At 39.2% G+C, this 25,303-nt stretch overlaps 1 protein-coding gene across 1 annotated transcript; it reads left to right on the top strand.

The window, feature by feature from the left end:
• Positions 1-66: 66 nt before the first annotated feature.
• On the top strand, positions 67-20,240 carry LOC127454842 (DNA polymerase epsilon subunit 2-like). Its single transcript, XM_051722302.1, has 19 exons — positions 67-198; positions 340-440; positions 561-636; positions 1,369-1,446; positions 1,694-1,787; positions 2,314-2,388; positions 2,473-2,556; positions 3,423-3,479; positions 3,564-3,612; positions 3,690-3,762; positions 5,247-5,419; positions 5,515-5,604; positions 5,710-5,764; positions 6,158-6,217; positions 6,372-6,449; positions 6,546-6,654; positions 17,347-17,523; positions 17,676-17,743; positions 17,885-20,240. The coding sequence occupies exons 1-19, from the start codon at positions 131-133 to the stop codon at positions 17,901-17,903; spliced, it is 1,584 nt and encodes a 527-aa protein (XP_051578262.1). The 5' UTR covers positions 67-130; the 3' UTR covers positions 17,904-20,240.
• The last annotated feature ends 5,063 nt before the right edge of the window (positions 20,241-25,303 follow it).

Below are 25,303 nucleotides of genomic sequence, written 5' to 3'. Positions count from 1 at the left end.
ACAAAGAGTTATATAAGAGAAATATAAGTGCAGCTGAAGAGTGAAACGGGACTTTTCTTTTGGAAGGTGTGAGTTGTTTACGGAACATGTTGGACAGGAAGTTGCGTGATTTTCGCGGGAGCAGTTAAAGATGGAGACGCGCAGACTGAAGCAGAAAGTGAGCGCGGGATTTAAAATGCGCGGATTAATATTGCGACCGTATGTGACTCTTTACATTCAACTTGTTCATTAAGAGTCAGTGACCATTTCCTCATTGATGTTAAAGGGTTTAACTGGAGTGACGTCACACAATCTCACGATCAGTAACATGTTTGGTTTGTTTGGTTTGTTTGGGCTCAGTGAGTCCAGCAGGTATCTGCTGCAGGTTCTGGAGTCTGTCAGTGAAGCGGATCTGGATGAAGTTCTGGAGCGAATCTTAGATGCTGTTGAAAAACAACCGCGTAAGTCTGTTTTACCACAGCGATGATGAAGATGAATATGATGATGATGAATATGATCATGATCATGTGCTCTGTGTTCTGTCTGTCTGTCTGTCTGTCTGTCTGTCTGTCTGTTTCTAGTGTCGTCCAGTATGATCGAGCTGTCTGTCGCAGAGACAGCTGTTCAGGACTGCAGTCAGTCATGTGATGAGACCATGTAAGAATATTTTAACATCTGAATTAAAGGAATATTCTGTGTTCAACACAAGTTCAGCTCAATCGAGAGTATTTGTATCATAATATTGATCACCACAAAAATTAATTTCGACTCGTTCCTCCTTTTCTTTATAAAAGCACAAATGTGTGTTCCAGTGAGACACTTACAATGGAAGTCAATGGGGTCAATTTTTGGAGGTTTAAAGACAGAAATGTGAAGATTATAATTTGATAAAAGCACTTACATTAATTCTTCTGTTAAAACTCGTGTATTATTTGAGCTGTAAAGTTGATTAAAGCATCATTTTTACAGTCATTTTAGGTTTTGTTGACATTACATCGTCATGGCAACAAAGTTGTATAATTGTCTATAACGTCACACAGATGTGTTTAGTAAGAGATTTTATGACAGTAAAATCATGTTAACACACATATTGTTTATGTCTTGTGTCTATACTTTTGAAACAGTGAGTATTTTAATGTTTACAGATTGACCCCATTGACTTCCATTGTAAGTGTCTCACTGGAACACACATTTGTGCTTTTTTAAAGAAAAGGAGGAACGAGTCAAAATTAATTTAGTGGTAATCAATATTATGACACAGATGCTGTCAATTGAGATTAACTTGTGTTGAACCCGGAATATTCCTTTAACTCTCTGTTAATCACTTTACTGTCTGAATTAACTCGATGTTCAAGTTGTTTCCTCTCTGTAATATTTCTGTTATTATAGTGACAATGTTTTCAACATTATTGGAGCGTTTGATGTTCCTCGATTCATCTATAGCACAGAGAGAAAGAAATTTGTACCGTAAGGAATTCTTTACTTCTTTACTGGATTAAGGTCAGCATATTATTTATGTTGTTTAATGAGCAAAGACTCATTTATTTGGAAATCTGAAGTTTTCTTGCATTTTAATCTGATGCTGTTTATTGTTTTGTGTTTTTATGACATGTGTGAATGTAAAGATATTTTCTATCATCAGCTTTGTGCTGCATGAATATTATGAATACATGAACTCTGTTGATTGATTTTTGCTACATGTTTTCATTGTCAGTATCAACATGACGAATCATCCGCCTCCTAAACTGTGTGCTCAATCGAGAGATAAAGCCGAACTCTTCAGAGAACGACACACAATCTTACAGCAGGCAAGAATCTTCACATGAAATCAGCTGATATTAACTTCTCAAATCAATGAAGGGGAACACATGCTGAGGGACTGTTGAGTGACCCGATCATGTTTTTAATATTTACAATAATAATCTTTATTTATAGGGTTCTCTTTGAGTCATAAAAACACATTTCAACTTTATAATAAGCTGGAATGAAAATCCCAACTTCAGAGGGTATTAATGTGTCTGAGGTGATCATAAAATACAGGTGTAAACAGGTCCCGAATCGTTTAGTGATCACCTAAAACACATTCAGAGGAACGCATGTGACCACATCACATATGTAGTGGAAATGCTAATGCGTCCTGACCGCCTACTCGCCTGCCAATCAAACACTGGACTTTTATCTACTCTTTTGTACTTTATCAACATGCAGAAACACCCTGATGTATGTAGTGATGACATCAGACCCTCACAATCTGATCACAAGTTTTCACAAGAGACACGTTTCAGTCAAATGTTGAAACCGTACGTTTCTGTCTGTCATTCCTTCATAAACTAGCGGACACACAGACATGAACTTTTCACCCCTCCTGTGATTGGATCAGCTCCAGATGAAGGGAGAAACAAATTCCAGGTAAAAATGCCACATGCATATTAGAGACATACGGAGCATGTTCATTTATTTTAATCAATGCTTTATGATCTGTGACATCATCAGCTGAAGACAGTTGAAGCTCTTTTGGGCAGCACAGCTAAACTGGGTGAAGTGATTGTGCTCGGGATGATCACACAGCTTAAAGAGGTATTTATCATATTTATTTTCATACTAATGGAACAAATGTAATGCTTTTAAAAGGTTATTATAAAACAGAGAGGAAGTCCTGACTGCTGATTGGTCGATATGGTGTTCCAGTTGTCATGTTAAAATACATATTAACAGTTATAATGTGAAACAGTTACTGTATGTATCACAGCACACATACTGAACAATAATGTCAGCCGCTGAAACTGGTCATTTGAAGATGCTATAAAACATCATTTTAGTTTTTTGACTGAACATCTTGGCTGATGTGAACAGAAGCTTGTTCTTAAACATCTGACAACAGAATCTGTTTTGTAATCTGTTTGTTACATGATTCAGGTTTTTGGGTCTAATGTAAATGATGTTTGATTGATTATTGACAGACGGGGCTCACGTTCACCATTCATGTGACGCGCAGCTGTCTGTATGTGCATTTAATTGCTGTACAGTACAGATGTGTTTATACTGTATTAGACTGAATAACATTTTTACATCTATGGAGTTTTACAATATTATTTTTAAATATGATTCAACATTTCAGAAGTTGTTGGAGTCTACAGCTGATTATAATAAAGAGAACTCGAGGAAGAACAAGTGTAATCACTTAGAAAAATCACTTAATATTAATAGAATTTGTTTAGTTATTTCAAACAACTTCTAATTTTAACTAATCAGTTTAGGTTTTTGGCCAGTGTGTCCAGAATTTTCAGTTCCATTTTCAGTCTAGGATTTCACTTCAGTGCATCACTGTTTGTCATATCATGCCTAATAACATTGTGATTATATTCATAGTAATGTTTGACCTCTCGTACCTCATTGTTTAATCAGAGCATGTAATTATGTGGCTGACTCTGCTTGACTTTCAGGGTAAGTTCTTCCTGGAGGATCCGAGTGGCACAGTTCAGCTGAATCTATCAAAGGCAATATCCTTCCCATGTTGGTCATGAATCACGTGCACTGCTGTCTTGGAGAATATTTTTTCATTTTTTTCTTAACACTAATCATACCAGTTCCACAGTGGTCTGTACACGGAGTCGTGTTTCGTCCTCGCTGAGGGTGAGTCTGTTAAAAAACTCTTTTGCTCTCGCTGGATTATGGGAATGTTTGATCACATGTTCTGTCTGTGTTTACAGGATGGTACGAGGACTCTGTGTTTCATGTGAACGCTTTCGGGTTTCCACCTACAGAACCGTCCTCTTTTACCAGGTGTACATCAGATTTCATTTACTGTAATACTGATCGTTTGACATTGTTGTAGGACGGCCAGAGACAAAGATGAGACCAATGATGCATGAGAGCTTTATTGAGTTTTACAGTAAATGCATACAGCACAGCCGGATCTATGCAAAAGACAACTTCGTGGTTGTGAACACAGACTTTTATAGCCATGAGACACCTGCAGAAGAGAAGCTAATCAAACAAAAACATTCTAGAAACTAATACAGATAACAGCAGAAGCAGAAATAGCAGTTGCTTTGTACTTTATGAGAAACAGTCATAGGAACAAAAACATTATTCATTGAAGGACAACTCTGGGGCCACAAAACACATGCTTCAAGTTTGTATCAGTTCCGTCCTCCCTTCTGTCTGCCCAGGTCAAGGACACGGGTGACCCACTGAGTGAATATGTGCAGAAAACTGCTCGCTATATAATGTCCCATAACAAACATCATTTAAAATCATCACAATAGTGTTTCTCTGGTATTACTTTACAATAAGGTTGTTTTTGTTAACATTAGTTAGCTACATTAGTCAAAATAAACTAAATTAGCAATGCCAAGATCATGGGTTTGATTTCCAAGGAACACACAAACTGATCAAATGTATACCTTGAATGCATCAATGTAAATGTAGTAAATGGTAAAAAGACATATACCAATCAGCCACAACATTAAAAGCACCTGTCTAATATTGTGTAAGTCCCCCTCGTGCCGCCAAAACAGCACCAACCCGCATCTCAGAACAGCATTCAGAGATGATATTCTTCTCAGCACAATTGTACAGAGCTGTTATCTGAGTTACCGTAGACTTTATCAGTTCAAACCAGTCTGGCCATTCTCTGTTGACCTCTCTCATCAACAAGGCGTTTCAATCCACAGAACTGCCGCTCACTGGATGTTTTATGTTTTTGGCAACATTCTGAGTAAATTCTAGAGACTGTTGTGTGTGAAAATCCCAGAAATACTCAAACCAGCCCATCTGGCACCAACAATCATCCATGCGATTATCTAATCAGCCAATCGTGTGGCAGCAGTGCAGTGCATAAAATCATGCAGATACGGGTCAGGAGCTTCAGTTAATGTTCACATCAATCATCAGAATGGGGAAAAATGTGATCTCAGTGATTTGGAGCGTGGCATGATTGTTGGAGCAGCAGTTCTGTGGATTGAAACGCCTTGTTGATGAGAGAGGTCAACAGAGAATGGCCAGACTGGTTTGAACTGATAAAGTCTACAGTAACTCAGATAACAGCTCTGTACAATTGTGGTGAGAAGAATATCATCTCTGAATGCTATTCTGAGATGCGGGTTGGCGCTGTTTTGGTGGCACGTGGGGGACTTACACAATATTAGACAGGTGCTTTTAATGTTGTGACTGATCGGTGTATAGTTCATTAATTATCATGAATTAACAATGCATTTATTAATGTTAACAATCACAACATGTTAATGTTTCATTTCTGTGTCCAGGGCTTATTATGGCAACATAAACTTCTTCGGTGGGCCGTCCACCACTGCGGTCAAAGCATCAGCCAAACTAAAGCAGCTGGAGGAAGAGAATGAAGATGCCATGTTTGTTATCGTGTCAGACGTGTGGTTGGACAGTGTGGAGGTCCTAGAGAAGATTCACACCATGTTCTCAGGTTCAATGATTTCCTTGATGATTTCAGTTTGTGCTCAAATCCTCCCAAATGGATAATATTGTAAAGGGTTTTCTGTGTAAATGACTCGTTTGCAGGTTACTCTGCGATGCCTCCCACCTGCTTCATATTCTCTGGGAGTTTTTCTTCTGCTCCCTACGGCAAAAACCAGATAAAAACACTCAAAGGTTTGTTACTTTATAGAACGTTTGCTCTCATCAATCATTTTGTAAAGTGATACAAATTAAACATTCATAATGCAAAAAAAATAAATGTTTTTGTTGTTTTTCCAGAGTCGTTTAAAGCACTTGCTGATCTCATTTGTGAATATCCCAGCATTCACAACAGGTAAGACATTGTAATCGGTCATAACCCTGAAACTGTGCCATATGAAAGAGTTTAAGACTGAAATCTTATTTATTTCTTGTACTCAACCAGCTGCATATGAACACAATGTAGTGTATTTCTCATTTGATTGATTGACACTTATTATCTGATTTCTCTGAAATTTGATTTGCATTACAAGGACAGCTTACCCAATATACCGACATCAAATAACACAAACATAATAAAACACAATAGAAACAAACAATAACATAAATAAAAACACACAATCAGAAACTGTCGTAATACAATCACATAGTTACTATGGTAGACCTTTCTTATTGAGGATTTATGACTTATGACACAGCACAATAGTGTCCTGGACTTCATTGACCTGTTTTAAATGTGATTTTGCAGCAGTCGTTTTGTGTTTGTTCCTGGTCCAGAAGACCCCGGGCCCGGTAATGTCCTACCCAGGTATTTCATTGGCCACGGTTATTAAACACCAATACTTCTCAACTCTAGTTATTTATGAATGTATCTGCAATGCAATTGATCACTTCCTTGAATACGTGAGAATTTGTTAGATTTTTTTTTTTTTTTTTTTTTTTTTACTTGCTTGTGATATCAGACCTCCTTTAGCTGAACACATCACAGAAGAATTTAGACAGCGAGTGCCGTTTTCTGTGTTCACCACCAACCCCTGCAGGTATCTGTAATTGTTTACATCATTTCCTTTGTTTGTTTGTTTGTTGAAGATGGTGCTTTCATGATTTAATGTGGATTTTGTGACTCCGTATATCAGAATACAGTACTGCAGTCAAGAGATGGTGGTGATTCGAGAAGATCTCGTCAATAAGATGTGCCGAAACTGTGTACGACTTCCCAGCAACAACCTGGACATCCCATCCCATGTGAGTACGAGCTGTCTGATCTGTGTCAGTCATGTTAATAGACCTTATTCACACTAGCACCAACAGTACAAAGCTCCTCGATCACATCTGATCTTCCACAACTCATGTTGTCTGGAGTTCTTTGTATACTGAATGTTCTTGGACAGATATTTTATCAATGTTTTGTCCACAGAATGATCCAAAAACACTTTAAACTGCAGTACAGCCCATTAAAGAGACTGTAAGTCTGTCCCTCACAGCCTCATTGTCATTCCCATTAAAAATCAAAGATGGCACCAGCGTGAATAAGATCTATAACCTCTCAAACCTGCAGCGGCCCGGACAGATAGCCGTGTGTTGTATGTTGCTGGAAAATTCTCAATTAGTAAAATATAACAAGCCAATTTGTTTCACTCAGAGACCAAACAACAGTGAGCATTAGTGTGTGGAATCAACAGATTGAGGCTTTTTGCCACGTTCTGGCTCATTACTTAATGAAAAAGAAACATAATATGGAAATGGCAATCCTTAATATGCTGTAGCCTTTATACATTTACAGTCCTGGACACAGCCAAGTGTTAGTATATTGAGAAAATGCATTCATTTCTGAAATATTTATACATTTCATAAACAAATGTAATTTGTGAATTCAAAAGTATTTATTAAATTATTGTAGCATTTAAAGTATATATCAAAGTGTGTGAACATGTTGAGATTAAAAACTCTCTCATCATTTACTCCCCCTCATGTCATCCCAGATGTGTGTGACTTTCTTTCTTCTGCAGAACACAAATTAAAATTTTTATTAGAATATTTCAGCTCTGTAGGTCCATACAATGCAAGTGAATGGTGACCAGAACTTTGAAGATCCAAATAAAACATAAATGCAGCATAAAAGTAATCCATAAGACTCCAGTGGTTTAATCCATGTCTTCAGAAGTGATATGATAGGTGTGGGTGAGAAATAGATCAATATTTCTATTTTTATTTTTTTTTATCCCCTTTTCTCCTAATTTGGAATGCCCAATTCCCACTACTTAGTAGGTCCTCGTGGTGGCGCGGTTACTCACCTCAATCCGGGTGGCGGAGGACAAGTCTCAGTTGCCTCCACTTCTGAGACCGTCAATCCGTGCATCTTATCACGTGACTCGTTGTGCATGACACCGCGGAGACTCACAGCATGTGGAGACTCATGCTACTCTCCACGATCCACACACAACTTACCACACGCCCCATTGAGAGTGAGAACCACTAATCACGACCACGAGGAGGTTACCCCATGTGACACTACCCTCCCTAGCAACCGGGCCAATTTGGTTGCTTAGGAGACCTGACTGGAGTCACTCAGCACGCCCTGGATTCAAACTCGTGACTCCAGGGGTGATAGCCAGCATCAGTACTCGCTGAGATACCCAGACCCCCGTAATAGATCAATATTTAAGTCTTTATTTACTATAATTTCTCCTCCCTGCTCAGTCAATCTCCACTTAAACTTTCACTTTCACATTCTCCTGTTTTTGGTGATCGCCACATACTGGGCAGGGAGGAGAGTTTATGGGAGAAAAAAGATACGTAAATATTGATCTGTTTCTCACCCACACCTATCATATCACTTCTGAAGACATGGATTTAAAGGAATAGTTCACCCAAAAATGAAAATTCTCTCATTATTCACTTACACTGATGTCATCCCAGACGTGTGTGACTTTCTTTCTTCAGCAGAACACAAATGAAGATTTTTAGAAGAATATTGAAGCTCTGTAGGTCCTTATGATGTAAGTAAACGAGTGCCATCACAGGGCTCCAGACTAAACAAAATGACTTAGTAGCCATTGGCTGGAGTCATGTGGATTACTTTTATGCTACCTAAATGTGACTTTTGGACCGTCAAATAGCCAGCAGAATGATGGCACCCGTTTACTTGCATTGTATGGACCTACAGAGCTGAAATATTCTTCTAAAAATCTTCATTTGTGTTCTGCAGAAGAAAGAAAGTCACACACATCTGGGATGACATGAGGGGGAGTAAATGATGACAGAATTTCCATTTTTGGGTGAACTATTCCTTTAAGGTACATACTGTATTTATTATGTTGTCTGCCATGCATAGAGAACATAAATCAGAAATATACTACATATTTGCTCTTGAGTCACTTAAATATATTGGCATACTTTGATGCTCTCCACTGAAAAAATAAATAAATCAAATTAATTAACTACTCCCTTTACCAACACCAAATGTTAAAACTTAAAAGATGGATATAAGCAATAAGAACAACTGCTTTTTAATGTACTGACAAATTAAGTGTTCCATTTTCTTAACTTTAGAAATCTGATTATTTTCTGTACACGCTACTGTCAAACATATGATCAAAACATCATACAGAAAGGTATAGAACAATTGTTTCACTCGCAGACCAAAAATATATAAAGTAAAAGCTGTGAAAGCACAGAGTGGCTGTTGTGTTTTCACTTGTAAAAATTAATGAGACATAAAAAGATGAAACACAAACAGATGTGGAGTAGGGATGTCAAAAATATCAAATCGTACAGTACAACGCTCTCAAAACAGTTCGTATGTATCGTTCAATACATAAATACCCAACTGGTAGTGTTGATCCGGCTACTGCTTTACAAGTGTTTAGACCAAGCAGTGTACCCGTACACACATCCAACCAGGGAAATTACAGGAAAATCCTTGCCTTTACTGGTAAATGTACCACATGTGCTGTTCACACATACTATCAGTATTGACATTTATAGGTAATGATACAACTTCTTATTAAGGGAAATTTCCAGAGAAAAATTTACCAGTATTTTCAAAAAGGTCGTGTTCACACATGACCTCTAACCTGCAAAATGCAGTAAATTTTCTGGAAAAGGCTGTATGTGTGAAAGGGGCTAAACAAAGCGTCGAAATACAGTCTTCTCCCCGGAGAGGCAGTGCTGAGTGCTTGCAGTCCAGTAGTATCCAACTGCAGAACAGAGCAGTTAGTAAAGAACGCCAGTAAAGGTGTTTACAACATCATGGTCTCAGGGAAAAAATATGTGTGCTAATCAGTTTGCTGTTAAATGCAAACGAGGTCGCAGGCACAATCTGACGTGAAAAACGTTGCTTATGCAGTACTATAACACAAGATCAGGTCAGCAAAACAGACAAAGTGAAATAGGCCACTGTTCGTAGGTGAAAAGGACGTGTGCATGACTTGAGGAACGGATGCCACACTGGGGCAAATCACTCTGTCATAGCTTGGCACAAATATTGCAGTGAAAGTGCACATCTGCATGTAAAATAAAGCACCGACTTGTTGACGCAAAAGCGAAGAAGTGCAGCCTTTGTACAATTAAAACCTTAGTATAGACAGATTCAAAGGCTCAAAACAGGTTGGACATGAAGCACACCCCATGAAAAAAATCCCAAGGTGGCACGACCAACATTAAAGTTGGTCTCAGGCACTGAACATCTTTTGGGAACTGAATTAAAAGGAGCGCACCAGGGGAAGTGTCATTGATCCCTTCATGATATGCTGAAATCATTACTAGATCGTCACTAAGTTTTCAGAGTCAAGAAAGGGTGACGATGATCAAACAGCTCCCTTTAGAATATCTGAATATATGCACAAACCTGCACTAATATGGAACAGTGCTCCACTGAGGACAATGGCACGCTAGATACAGAGACTACTCGTGGAGGGCTTTAGCATTGTAGTAACAACACGGAATGGCAGCCCATCACCGTGCTCTGTCCATAGGTTGGCCAATGTTTGAGTAAGATCTGAGTAGTGTGACACATAACTCTCATATTAAAAAGCTGATGATGTCTGTAATACTGATTTCGACAGCCAGCAGGGGGTATGAAAATCAGTGAAAAACACATTTTGTCCAATGAGGGATCAATCAGCTCCAGGAGGAAAAATTCCAGCATTAATGCTCGGATGTTTCCATTCCAAAGGAGCGCACTTCTCCGTGTAATAAAACACATGAAAAATGTGTGTTATTGTGCAACACAAAGAGATCTGCATTGGCCTTGCCAATCTGATCCCAGATCTGCTTTCCATGATGTTTTTTTTTCTGATGCTCTGATACATCTTGTTTAAAGCGATTAACAGATGCTCACCGAACCACATCAGAAACGGGTATGACAGCTGTAATCGCTTGATACGCATTGCTTTGCTTGTTCGTGTCACACAGACATCTCATATTTGATCTGACCAGATCATGTTTACTTTGCTCAGTATGAGTCGAAAACGATTTAAAATGGCCAATGATTCTCAAAATCTGATGTGGAATTGAACCTGTATGGTCGATCATGTACGGCCCTCTCACAGAAAACTTCCTTCCACAAGGCGTACTTTCCAGTGATGATGTGTACATGGGGATTCCTCGCACGAACATGAGGGGTTCCACTAATGTAGTTATATAGATACATATATTATAGATCAGTGGGGGTTCCACCATGGGCTCAGTGGAAGTGGCGGGTAACGCACACTGAACATGACCCAATAGTGTTACGCGGTATACCGGTGCTACAGAACAATCAGGTCACTCAAGCTCCAGAATACTGGTGGTGCCACATTAATTTCCAAACGGTAGTACCGTGATTACAGTGACACCATAATAACCGCTGTATGTTGGCTGCATCTGTAAACAGGAAAATGCTGCCTACGGAGGCAGGATGGAGATGCTTTTTTCCTTAAGAGTCCCATTCATTCAAAACAGCTGTCAGTTAAGCCATTAACTGATGAGGCAGCAAGTCAGCTGCCTATGTTTTTGGATGCAGCCAGTATTCCCACAAAGCATGTGGTACTCGGACTGCACTCCGCTTGCTGCTTAGACTGCATCAGCATCAGTACAGCATGAGGCTTGTGTGTGTTCTGTCTTGTGCACCCAAACAACACAAATGGTATCGTAATACACAGATGGTATCATATAGTAGATATTAAAATATTGTGCCAAAGCAGCACTAGATCTATCACAGATCAATGATACCATATCATATGATTCACATGACAGACAAGATACACCTTTACATATCCGGGGAACGTGCGAGGTGACATGGTCAAATCATATCATAGGCAATTATTTTTTTTTTTTTTTTTTTTCTGAGCCTGTATGAGTTGAACCAAGGCACAGAAGCCTGCTCTTCATTCACTGAGGGAATAATCTATGCACACTCCAATAACCCATCAGTGTTAATGCTCGTCTCTACACATTTGGAAAATGTGTGAGGTGACAAGGTGAAATAATTTCATATCTCATATGATGAATTGTAAAATGCAATTACTCTGTCGTGACATAAGTTTGTTGCCAATGAGCTCAAGCTCAATGCCTAGAAATATTATTTGTTGGCAATGGCAAGCGAATAAAACACTCTTTTTGAGATTTAAACAGAATCCCAGAGCCCATCTGAGACGAGTCAAGGCAGTCGAGGATAAACCTGCTACTTAAAAGCCTGTATGTTCAAATTTTCCATATGCTATTCCTTACAAAGCAACCCTCAGGGATGACCTGGGTAATATTGCTATATGAAGGGAAGCATCTGTTTGATTGACATGAACCCATCGTGGGGAAGTGCATAGAGTGGCACCTGAAGTGTGTGAACACTGTGAACTTTTACACTTGCAGGCGTTTCTGTTCAACTTTCTCATGCCCATAAGACGCAACCGCCTGTCTTTCTCTGGAGCAAGAAAATAGCAAATTCCGAGACCGGAAGAGCAAGAGACTCCTCTCAGCACACTGGCAAACCTTTCGCAACAGCTGGCATCACAACCCCTTGATACGTCGGAGTGGTGCTCAAACTGAGGAAACTCGCAGTAAGACACTTACGATAGGCTGACACATGCCGTCACTTGGGGACCAAGGCAACGCGCTTCCCAGCCAAAAGAGCGATCTCAAGGGTGATGTGCCCTTCTGTGAACAGGCTGGCAGAGTGGGTTCATTGCAAACTGTTAGCACTGCTAAACTGTTTACCTGGCAAACACAATTCTGATAAATAAATATATCTCATGACAAGCAACTGTCTAGCTGCAGCAGAATATACTTTATCAAACACACAGGGATCATGTACTTTTAAAACGCACAAATGCGTTCATGTTTAGTTGGCAGCACCAAATGCGTTCGAGGTAGGGGATTTAGGTTTCTCCTCAGTGAGGAAGAAACACTCAAAAGAGCCTGAATAAGAACTCTCTAGTGAAGGAACGCCCTTTCAAAACACATCCGAGCATGTGTGGACTGAGAAATCACTCAGAGCGATCAAAGTATGATTGCCTGATATTAAAGCAGGTCTTATAAACAGGGTTAGGGAAAGCAAAAGATCGAAAGACTCACGATAAAAGGGCACTTGGAGGAATCTGCCACACCACCACCTGCTGCCAAGTCGACACACTCTGCTTCCTCTGTCAATGTTTTTTTATTTTTTTGATGATCTTGCCTGACGCACATCACTAACCATTGTAATGGGGAGATCTTTATCACTTTGAAAAGCATTTAAAAGACACAGGGACACAGAATTGAACCAGATTTGACGGCGTGCCTCACGATAGTCACAGCGCTTCCGAAGGACACTCCCACGCAGTGCGCATCATGCAATCAGATGCGGCTCTGGATCGTGACGAAATCACGTAGACACCTTTTTCATGAAATTAGCACAAACAAAACACCTAACAAGTTTTCAACAGAGTCACAAAGCTCATTAATTCAGCCGTGAGATCCTGAGCAATGTATATTCTCTGCACCGAGTGTTCTCTCCACAAAACCACATGCCGTTCGAGACTCGAGCGACGAGGTTGGCAACAGCGCAAATATATGCTCCGCGCTACAAAAAGGCAGATTCGGCATGGACTGTGCAGTGAAAACATTGGATAAGTGAGTATCCTTTATGGCAATAAAAAGCCCACACGTCATTTGACGGGGTGAAATTTAGTTATTTAAGTGGGTTTGCTCGGGCTGCTCATTGTAAACTGTTAGCATTGCTAAACTTTTGACTATGCAACACCAACTTTTCTCTTGCAAAGACTTCCACAAACAGCGTCCAGAGGAGGGAGCATAAATGGGATAGAGATCAGTGGGGTGTGTCGCAGTTCATCCGGCAGGTCATTTCGGTGATGTTCGGTGAGGTCTTTCCTAAATCCAAGGTTCAGGCAGTGGCATATGAAGTATCCCTGTATCCCACAGGTTGTGAGACCTGTGAAATGCGTGAATGTTATTGCTCTGGGTAGACGGGTTTGGGCTTGCTCACAATTACAGCTGACCACAAGCGTGAGGTGTTCGTTCAGCGAGGTGAAGAGCTGAAGAACGACGGGTATGATGCAGGCGATGGTATTTGTATACAGCCGTGTGGGCGGGGCTTCCCGGTGTCACCTTGCGTCAGTGGCCTTTCAGGCATGAATAGAGGTTTCTTCAGTAGAATACATGAGAGTACAATTTCCCATACTCGATGTGTTGTACCAAGTGAACTGACTGAATGGGAACTAATTTTTCTCAAGAAAAACATGAAAACTGCTGTTAAATGCAGTGCTGTTGTTTAAAGCTGCGCTCTCACTACATGATTTTTTGTTGGATTTTGCTGTCGCAGACAGATTTACGAGGTCTGTGACAAAACCCCTTTATCGCCATCAAATCGGTGCTCGCTGCGGTCGGCGATGCTCGTTAAGTATGAGCAGTTCAGCGACGTGATCTGAGCCTGTCTTGAGCAGTCACTGACGCTGGGATATTTTCACGCCATGCTTGATATTATCGCCACATGATCTTGTAATGTGAGCAATGCAGCGACAGGGGCGAACTGCTCCAGCCAATCACATCTTATCATCTTTATGTACAAGAATAGAAAGACACAATTTGATTATAATTATGTTTTATTGTAATAAACTAACAAATTAAGATTTTTTTTAACAAATAAATATATGGTCTGCGCACTCTACTCGACATTGTGTTGTTTTATTTACCTCCTTTTTTCCCCCAAAACAGACACAGACAGCCTGCCCACATCTTTCCAAACATTGTTGCTGCCATATTTTCTTTTTTTTTACTCTTTTTTTTTTTTTTTTTTTTTCCCAGACAATCAGTTAGCAGACAACTTTTGGTCAACGAGTTTATCGTAACCATTTATTTCTGGTAAAATCTCGTGATCACTCTCATTTCTTGCGTGATTAATTTGTAGTTTGTGCACCTCGTCTGCGTTCTGTTGTGTAGTATGTGCACTGCTATGACAAGAAGATGACAGATGACAATAAACCTTGTTGTGTAATGTGAGCAGTAAAGAGATTCAGGTACTCTGACAGTCGTGTAGTGAGAGCGCAGCTTTAGTTACTTTTTTATAGAGCTCTGCTTTTTGTTATAATTGTGTATTTTGATTAAATATGATTGTAAAATGTGTATTGTTCACTCTCCGTCTCTGTAGCGGATGTAACCCGATCCTTCCGACGGGTGAATATCCGTAAAGCCGCTGGCCCAGACGGCATTCCGGGCCGCGTTATCAGAGCGTGCGCGAACCAGCTGGCTGGTGTTTTTACAGACATTTTCAACCTTTCCCTCTCTTTGTATGTAGTCCCCACATGCTTTAAAACATCCACCATTGTGCCTGTTCCAAAACAGTCAAAAATAACTTGTTTAAATGACTGGCGTCCTGTTGCTCTGACCCCCATCATCAGCAAATGCTTTGAGAGGCTAATCAGAGATTACATCTGCTCTGTGCTGCCTCTCTCTCTCGACCCGCTGCAGTTTGCTTACCGCAACAATCGCTCATCAGCGCCTCTTCTTCCTGAGACGGCTGAGGAAGTTTGGAATGAACCACCACATCCTCACACGGTTCTACACCTGCACTGTGGAGAGCATCCTGACTGGCTGCATCTCCGCCTGGTACGGCAACAGCACCGCCCACAACCGCAAAGCACTGCAAAGGGTGGTGCGAACTGCCAGACACATCATTGGAGGTGAGCTTCCCTCCCTCCAGGACATATATACAAGGCGGTGTGTGAAAAAAGCTCGGAGGATCATCAGAGACTCCAGCCACCCGAGTCATGGGCTGTTCTCACTGCTACCATCAGGCAGGTGGTATCGCAGCATCAGGACCCGCACCAGCCGACTCCATGATAGCTTCTTCCCCCAAGCAATCAGACTTCTGAACTCTTGATCTCCCACGATCAAAATACATCAGCACTGCACTTTATTACCCTTACTCTTATATCTCACACCGGACTGTCATAAATTATATTATTATTATATTATGTCTCTCTTAACAACTGACTATCAACCGACAGCCTGAATGTCAATACAGTACAATACTGTACATTCTGTATATATATACTTTTTTATATATTTTTATTTTTTATTTTTATTGAATAATGTGTATCTATATAGTGCGTATTGTATACTGTACAGTGTATGTTATTATTTGTATATTGTTGAGTGTAATTATGTGTATATCAGATGTTTAAATTGTGTTGTGTTAATTTGATGTTATTGTAAATTGGTATATGTCTCATCACTGTCACGACTGCTATGTTGATCGGAACTGCACCCAAGAATTTCACACACCATTGCACTTGTGTATATGGCTGTGTGACAAAGTGATTTGATTTGATCAGGAGTTGAAATACCTCTGAAATGCTTTCAGGATTTGCTTCCAGCAACTTTGTTTGCAGTGTGTGGATGCAGCTCTTTGCTGCTCTCCGGTGTAACCTCATGGCACAAGGAAGTAATGTCCGACTTGAAACTTTGGCCATACAATCTCCATCTCGCTGGACGAGTTGAGATTACTCTGTGTTCAACCGAATAAAGGAGACCGCCGAGCAATTCGTATCTTCATCCGTTTGCCTACAGAAGTGAAGAGATTAAAGATTTCTCTTTCATCTTCAATCAAGTCGACATTTCTGAGTTCTCCGCCAGCCCGCTGAGAATCAGCAGCTGTACCGCCCACCAACAGAGCGAAGAAACGGCCTCCCGTCATCACACGAGCCTCAAGGAACCGAGTCGGAGTTAAAGGACGGAGGAAAACACATTCTACCTGTGTCCTATTAGGAAATTAGGTGTATATCTGGCTAAATAGAGGAGTCTTTAGTCTAGACTTAAACTGAGTGAGTGTGTCTGTATCCTGAACGGTGTAAGGGGTTAAATAGCTAATCAGAATTGAACATTTGTGTAGTTTTGTTGTGATCTGAGCACATTTTCATTTTTATTTTTATTTTATTTTCTGGCCCTGTCCCAAATGGCATACTTTGATGATGTAAGCGAGTGCAGACCGATGGGACGCTAGTCAGCAAGTCCATGGGGGTGCATGAGTGATAAAATATGGGTGCATTTGGGACAGACTTCAAGACTTCAATTAGATGATGCATTTTTATACATCGTTTTTATTATATATACAAATTTCCCCGTGAGCACCCTCCGAGTGCTAAAATGTCAAATAGGACACTCTACGGTCTTGGACTACACAGGAAGGCTCAAATGAAGGCCATGAGACTGCAAGTCCACAACAAATGTGCCATTGGGACAGGGCCTTTGTGTGTGTTTGTGGGGTGTGCGTCAGTGTAATGACCCCGGACACAGCGCAGAGGTTTCGCCCTATTCCAACCACTGTTCAGAACGGAGCTGAATGAAATGTCAAATCTGTAAATGGGTTAATCACGAGAAAAATTAATGAGTTAAATTTTTTAAATTAATCACGTGTTAACATGTTATTTTGACAGCTCTAGTAATTATGCATTTGTTCAACAGTTTGTAAAGACAATCTTGTCACAAGGTCACCTGACGCCACTCCCGCTCTATGTGTGTCCTGTGTACTGGGCGTATGACTACGCCTTAAGAGTGTATCCTGTGCCTGATGTCATCGTCTTCGCTGACAAATATGATCCATTCAACATCAGCAACACAGACTGTCTGTGCATCAACCCGGTACTGCCCTCCACGTTTATGTTTTCATTCATGTGAATATGAATTTGAATATAAGCGATGTGTGCATGATATTTGTCCTGACTGCACTGACAGCACAACTGATCATTCAGTATGTGCCAGACATGAAATCTGTTGTTGTCTTACTCTTGCAGGGCTCTTTTCCAAGAAGTGGATTTACCTTTAAAGTGTACTATCCCTCCAACAGAACAGTTGAGGACAGGTATCAGTCTTTTGCCATCAAAGCCCTCTTGATTAACATTGTGCCTTTTTACATTTAAGGACATTATGCTTTTACGTCTAAATGAAAGCTCATCCATGTTTAATATTTCTTTTCCTTTTTTTATTTATTTTTTCTCTACAGCAAATTGCAAGGGCTTTAAAGTTGAAGAGACCGGCATGGATGCTATGTGTTTTATTTGTTTTGTTTTTTACTTAAATTTTCTCTTTCAAATGTTTATTCCTTTAAAAAATAATGTTCTTATTGTAGCTACAAAATAGTGGTTTTGCTGAGTGCCAGATTTGTGGCGGTATTGCATTTTTAAATAAAATAAATATTGAAAATGAGTGTTATTTTGCTGCTTTCTGCAGTACACTAATGCAGCATAACTACATTTTGACTACTAGAAGTTCGGTGTATGGCTGGTTAAACAGATTAAAAGGCACATAAAAGGGTTCATGACACAAGGACGTGATAAAACTTTCCATTTGACGTATAAGAGACAAATAATTTTAATATGAGAACATATTGTATGTTTTAGAACACAAACTCACATCTTTCTCACAGCTTTCTGAAAATTCAGAACAGGAAACAAAATCTTACACAACATATCTTTATCTAAAATATACATTCACTGAGCACTTTATTAGAAACACAGTACTAATGGGTATAGTGGTACTAATGGGTCTGGGTAGGGCCTCCCTTTGCTCTCAAAACAGCCTCAATTCTTTGTGGCATGTATTTCACAATATGTTGGAAACATTCATTAGAGATTCTGGTCCATGTTGACAATATTGCATCACGCAAATTCTGCAGATTTGTTAGCTGCACATTCATGCTGCGAATCACCCGTTCTACCACATCCCAAAGGTGTTCTATTGGATTCAGATCCGGTGACTGGGAAGGCCACTGAAGAACAATGAACTCCTTGTTATGTTCATGAAACCAGTTTGAGATGACTTTTGCTTTGTGACATGGTGCATTATCATGCTGGAAATAGCCATTAGAAGATGAGTAAATTGTGGCCATGAAGGGATGCACATGGTCAGCAACAACACTCAAATAGGCTGTGGCATTCAAGCGATGCTTGATTGGTATTAACAGGCCCAAAGTGTGCCAAGAACGCATGCCTCACACCATTACACCACCGCCACCAGCCTGGACTGTTGACTGTTGGATTCATGCTGTTGCTGCCAAATTCTGACCCTACCATCTGTGTACCTCAGCTGAAATTAAGATTCATCAGATCAGGCTACGCTTTTCCAGTCTTCAACTTTCCAGTTTTGGTGAGCCTGTGCCCACTGCAGCCTCAGTTTTCTGTTCTTGGCTGACAGAAGTGGAACCCAACGTGGTCTTCTGCAGTTGTAGTCCATCCGCCTCGAGGTTCGACATGTTGTGCATTCTGAGATGCTATTCTGCCCACTACAATTGTACAGAGCGGTTATTGGAGTTAACATAGCCTTTCTTTCAGCTTGAACCAGTCTGGCCATTCTCCGTTGACCTCTCTCATCAACAAGACGTTTTCATCCACAGAACTGCCACTCGCTGGATATTTTTTGTTTTTCGCACCATTATCTTTACATTCTAGAGACTGTTGTGCGTGAAAATCCCAGGAGATCAGCAGTTACACAAATACTCAAACCAACCCTGTTTGAAATCACTGAGATCACATTTTTCCCCATTCTGACGATTGATGTGATCCGTATCTGCTCCTGACCCGTATCTGCATGATTTTATGCACTGCACTGCCGCCACACGATTGGCTGATTAGATAATTGCATGAATAAGTAGATGTACAGGTGTTCCTAATAAAGTGCTAATTGATTACATATTATGTGCCATTTAATGGCTTTCGAGAAAAATGTAACTGACACACATAACAGAAAAACAAAAACTATAAGGCAGGAAAAGTTTAAAAAGTAACAAAAATATGCAATCATTTTTTTGGCCAAATGAAATTCTGATTAATGAATTGTATAAAATGACAACAGATAAAACTGATCTGACAACCTGACCTTATGAAAAATATATTTTAAGAATACAATTCAATCTTTCAGTCGGTATTTGCCTTCATTATGTAGATGATTCTAGAAAAGCCCCCACACATTTGTGTAATTAGACTTTCAACTCAAAACCTTCTAGTTCCAGAGATAATGTCACTGAAAAAAGCAGCAGTACATGTTACATCATCCCATTTCATAGGCAGAGGGTGAACGAACTGCGGGGTAAGGTTACCCCCTAAAATGCAAACGATTTTTCAAACTTCAAGAAACGTTCACGCTACATAAAAAAACTCCAGAATTTATTTTTATTATTGTTATTTACATAAACGCTATTACTCATATTGATTATTATTTTAACGAAGGCAAGAGCAAGCATATTCCTGATTTGATTTGTTAAATCGGCATTACTGCAAACTTGAATCATAAGTAATAAGCTGTCTTTCTTACCGCAGTAAAATGAAATTGAAACGAACCACTTAGACCTGCATATTTAGCTTTATTTAAGTGTTCCCGCACCGACGTGAATCTGTCATAAAGTGATGTCTTCAAAGGTTTTTTCGAAGTTTATAAAAACATTTAGTGATGAGAGAGTCTTTACAATTTCAAGGAATATATATGATGAATTTATTTTCACCTAAGTCATATCATTGCTGGGTTGTTTCGAGTTTGGTTGGTATGCTTATTGATGTAAAAATGAATTGATGTGGGCTAGAATAAAAAAGAAAGTTACAAACTTGGATGAACTCATTTTCACCAAGTTCATTTGCTACTATAATCTAATAAATAAGTTGTAATCCAAGAATTACACTACTTAATTTAATATTTGTTAAAAATGTAAAATTATTTCAGAAATGAGGGCATTCTCTTGGCACATGCACTCATCGTTAGGCCGCAGCCCCTCAAGCGATGTAAGATTAATTCGGCTGCAGCCATTGATCTAGATTCAGCTGTTTTCCTTCTCGCTAGCAATAAGGTTTGGACTTGTGATTAAATAGGGTTAACCCTATTTTATTCCATAGGGTTAACCCTACCCCTAATCACCAAAAACAGGTGAATGTGAAAGTTAAAGTGGAGATTGACTGAGCAAGGAGGAGACTCTATAGTAAAAAAGGACTTAAATATTGATCTGTTTCTCACCCACACCTATCATATCACTTCAGAAGACATGGATTAAACCACTGGAGTCTTATGGATTACTTTTATGCTGCCTTTATGTGCTTTTTGGCGCTTCAAGGTTCTGGTCACCATTCACTTGCATTGTATGGACCTACAGAGCTGAAATATTCTTCTTAAAATATTCATTTGAGTTCTGCAGAAGAAAGAAAGAAAGAAAGTCATACACATCTGGGATGGCATGAGGGTGAACTTTCATTTTTGGGTGAACTGTCCCTTTAAGGATGGATGGATGGATTGATGGTGTACATTGATTGTCCCAAACAGAAACACTGTGTCTCACACGAGTCCCAGTCTTGAAAGACGTTACTTACAGGGGTACTATCAGCTCTCTCAACTGAGATGCTGAGTTTGAAGCGCTGGTCACGTGCATGGCAACGGCACACTGACAAACCTTCGCCGCTTGCTTGTCATAGCGTAAAGGTCACACCTTCTCATGAATAATGTTGAGAACACCTGTAACTTAGATGCATTGAAATTCAATGGAAGCTAAACCATGTATGTCACATCTTGTGACGTTGACGTAAGACGAAAATAGCCAGAAACAATTTGGAACGCGTGCTCTGTTACTCCTTTTACACTGAAATGCACAATTCATCAAATTAAAATCGTGATATGTCCTAGTGTGATTATTAAACTGCAAAATGCTGCAATCTTAGTCTGCATGAGCTGCATGAGCTTTAAATGAATGTGTGATGCAGTCTGTGTATACACTGGAAAGTCCACTGACATCGAGAATCATTCATGTTGTACGAGATGACAGAGCTGATCACTAATCCACTGTGAAGCACATATTACATGTAGACAATATATTTATATAACTAAATCACAGCATTTGCTCTTTAATCACAACTTTATTTAATTACCATTTAAAACAATAGAGTTGACCAAAGTGCTTCACAGTAATACAAATTAAAACATCACATTTCTAAATGACCACATACACAAACACCAGTAATCTAAAATACAAACACTTCAAAACTGTGTTCTACATTTCATTTGTCAGACTCAAAGGGCAGTGTAAAGAGATTTCAGACGTGACTTAAAAGACTTCAATGGTCACACTGATCCTCCAGAACTGTTTTTCCAGCATGATAATGCACCATGTCACAGCAAACGTCATCTCAAACTGGTTTCATGAACATGACAAGGAGTTCATTGTTCTTCAGTGGCCTTCCCAGAACTATTTTTCATAATAAAAGCACAATTCAAAATAAAAACTAGACACATAAAATGGAAGAAATTGGGACAGAAATATATTACAATTATATAGTCAAATTTAATATTCACTGTAATAATAATAATAATAGTAATAATAATAATTAAGCAATATATCACAAGCAAGACTGCCGTTGAATAAATGTTTGGGAAAATGCAATGACATGTTGAAAAGTTTTATTTTCACTTGTTAAAATTTATAAGGATTAATTGAGTAGACACCATTTAAACTTTAAAACATGGAGTTCTGGAAAATAATAATTTTTAAAATAATTAAATATTTAAAAATAACTGGTGTGTTCAATAGCACATTATCATATTAGCATATTATTTTTGCTGTGGTATCGAAATTGGTATCGAGAACCGTGAAATTTCACTGGTATCGGTACCGACTACTGAAATTTTGGTAGCGTGACAACACTAATACAAACATTCTAAATATCGTGTCAAAGACATCTGAGCCATACTTATTGACATGTGTCTTATTATTGCAGTTGAGATAACAATGTTAAAAATACGTCTTCCAGATGAAAGCGCACATCCAGTAGACATCTGGGAGATGTGCTCTCAGGGGTTGAAGCGGCATCTGTCGAGCATCGGACAGTGGAATGCCTTTATGGTCGGTGATCGGAAATATCAAGTCGGAATTTCCCACATCTGACACTGAATGGATGACAGCACGGGTTTAACATTTTGTATTAAGTCGATAAAAATAAAAGCATAAATAGCTTTTTTCCAGAATCATCACATGCTCTTTAAACAGTGAAGGTAGTTAATGTTAGTTATTTTGTAAATTAATCACTTCAATAGTCAATCTACAAATTATATAAATTTTATTATATAGATTTAATTATATAGATTTAATTATATTGCCACTGAGCCGTGAAACTGTTGTGTGATGTCAGTGCGTTCAGGTTAAAATTGTAAAACATCCGTTTTGTTTGGTCGAGCATCTTCTGTGTTGGATAATCATCAATTAGTTTCAACTTTTATGATTGGCCAGGACTTCATTGCTCCTGTCAGCTCGGCCAATCACAGCCCTGCTCTGTGGCAGCTTCTTTTATAAGAGTCACACCTGCACACCGTTTGTGTGGGAAGATGTGAAATTGCAGTTCAAGAGGTTAAAGTCAGCTGTGGGTGAGAATGAATGAATGAATGAATGAATGAATGAATGAATGAATGAATGAATGAATGAATGAATGAATGAATGAATGAATGCTGTTTGATAATTTCTCTGCTAAATTAAACTAAATTCTATTTATCTCATTTTTATAGTTATTTTAAATTGCTTTTCTTCATTAAAAGTGACGTGTGCACTGAAGTCGAGTTTACAGTGGTTTAGTGGGAACTTTGCATTTCACAGGAAGGTTTGTTTAAAAAAAAATGTCCGTGTTTCCTCTATTAGAGCAACACCAGCGGTGTATACATGTCTGAAAAATCTCTGTTCTTGAGTAGATATTTGGAACATTTCTACTGGGTTCTTTTCTGTTGTCTGTTTTCACTACAGATCATTGTGAAGAGAAAATACTTTGCCGTTACATGTCTTTCAATACTTTTGTGACCGCATACCGTGAAAATAATTGAAGTGTAAGCTGTAAGAATTGAGTTTACAGCATTTTGAAGCGTACTGCAACTGTTCAAGTACTTGTGCGTCTTGTTTACTGTGCAATATGTGTTGTGATGCATGTACAGTATATTTAGTATGTGTATATTGTGTAGAATGTCTATATCTGTTACCATATGTCTGATTCTCGAAAGAATTGAGTTAATCTTTAATCTGATTTAAGAATGCGTTGGTTTGTAATTCAGTGTTCGTAGCATTCAGCAAAAGTGCTGATGAACTGCTGTTGTGGAGTTTTATATTACAGCTGTAATTACCAGCAGTTGAACTTTTTAATTGTGTTTTTTGTCATGTCATGCATTAAATATATTGGTATAAATAAAATGCACATTTTGTATCGGTATGTGACAGTACGGCTGGTTGAGAGGCCAGTTTGATGCAGAGCTCTGTGCACACTTTCTCCAGACTCCTCTAAAAAGAGACGGATGGTCTCTTCTCGTCTTTTACAAATATAAAGCATGCTCTTTGAGTTTTGGGGGACTACCTTTTCTTTCAGCAGTGTCTGTTTGTTGTGATCGTAGCTTCACTCTTGGATAATCGATCCAACTGTGCTAACTGGGATGTTCAAACCCTTTTAGATATTACTTGTACCCTTTTCCAAACTGATGCAGTTTAATCTCTCTCTCCTCCTGCTGTATAATGCTCCTTGGTGGTGACAAATGATCATTATATGAGAGGCGCTTTTTATTTTCACAGGAATAAAATGCTTGTTAGCTTAATGTCTCAAGGTGAGGCCAACTGTTGGGTGATTATAATGCCATAAGGGCATTTTTTTCCCCAGCTGTGTAAAAATTTAGATTTCAGAGCAGAGGGGTTGAATATTTTTGCAAACTGCATATTTTAGGTGGTTAGAATTTCAGCAATGTTATTATGGTTTTAGGATTAAATGTTTTTCAGAATGTGTTCGGAGAATAAAAAGTTCAATGGAACGTTTCAGCAAAATGTGATAATTGTTACAGGGTCTGAATACTTGTCCGTGGGGTGGGTGGGGGGCGTGCACGTGCGCTATACATTTCCAGTTTAAGTTTTCACTGGGGCTGTGAGTGTAAATTTCAATGTATTGTACATGAGCTTGTTTTGCAGCATTTACCTCCATAGACCGCCCCCTGACATCATCTTGTGGCTCACTTAATTACTTCAGTGACCTTCAGTATCCCATAATGTGGATCTTGCTGTTTTACTGTGTTCAAATAATGAATAGACTGCATTGAAACGTTAATCGCACTTCACTGTCATTTTGCCAGAGTTCATATGTCCTCCAAATAGCAGGTTTCTCTGTGGTTCTTCATGGTGGTTAATTTAAGCTGCTGCTTCTTGAATTTTTATTAATTCAATGTAGTCTTTTAAAGTTCTTGTATTAATTTATAAGGCAGCATTTGCATTCCAATTCTTCATTTTGCAGCGACCTTGGAAAGTTCAAATTATTTTGTAATTCATGATTTCGTTGCAAGCTCTTGTGTTCTAAATGATTTCACTGTGTAACCGGTCCCGCTTGACCCGCTGCGAGTGAGATTCGGCGTTGGTCACTAGTGCACATCTTGAGGGCAG

Source organism: Myxocyprinus asiaticus, chromosome 17 (assembly GCF_019703515.2).
Source record: "Myxocyprinus asiaticus isolate MX2 ecotype Aquarium Trade chromosome 17, UBuf_Myxa_2, whole genome shotgun sequence".
Taxonomy (NCBI): domain Eukaryota; kingdom Metazoa; phylum Chordata; class Actinopteri; order Cypriniformes; family Catostomidae; genus Myxocyprinus; species Myxocyprinus asiaticus.
Note: the sequence above shows the minus strand (reverse complement) of the source record. Positions and strands in the feature narration are given on the sequence as shown.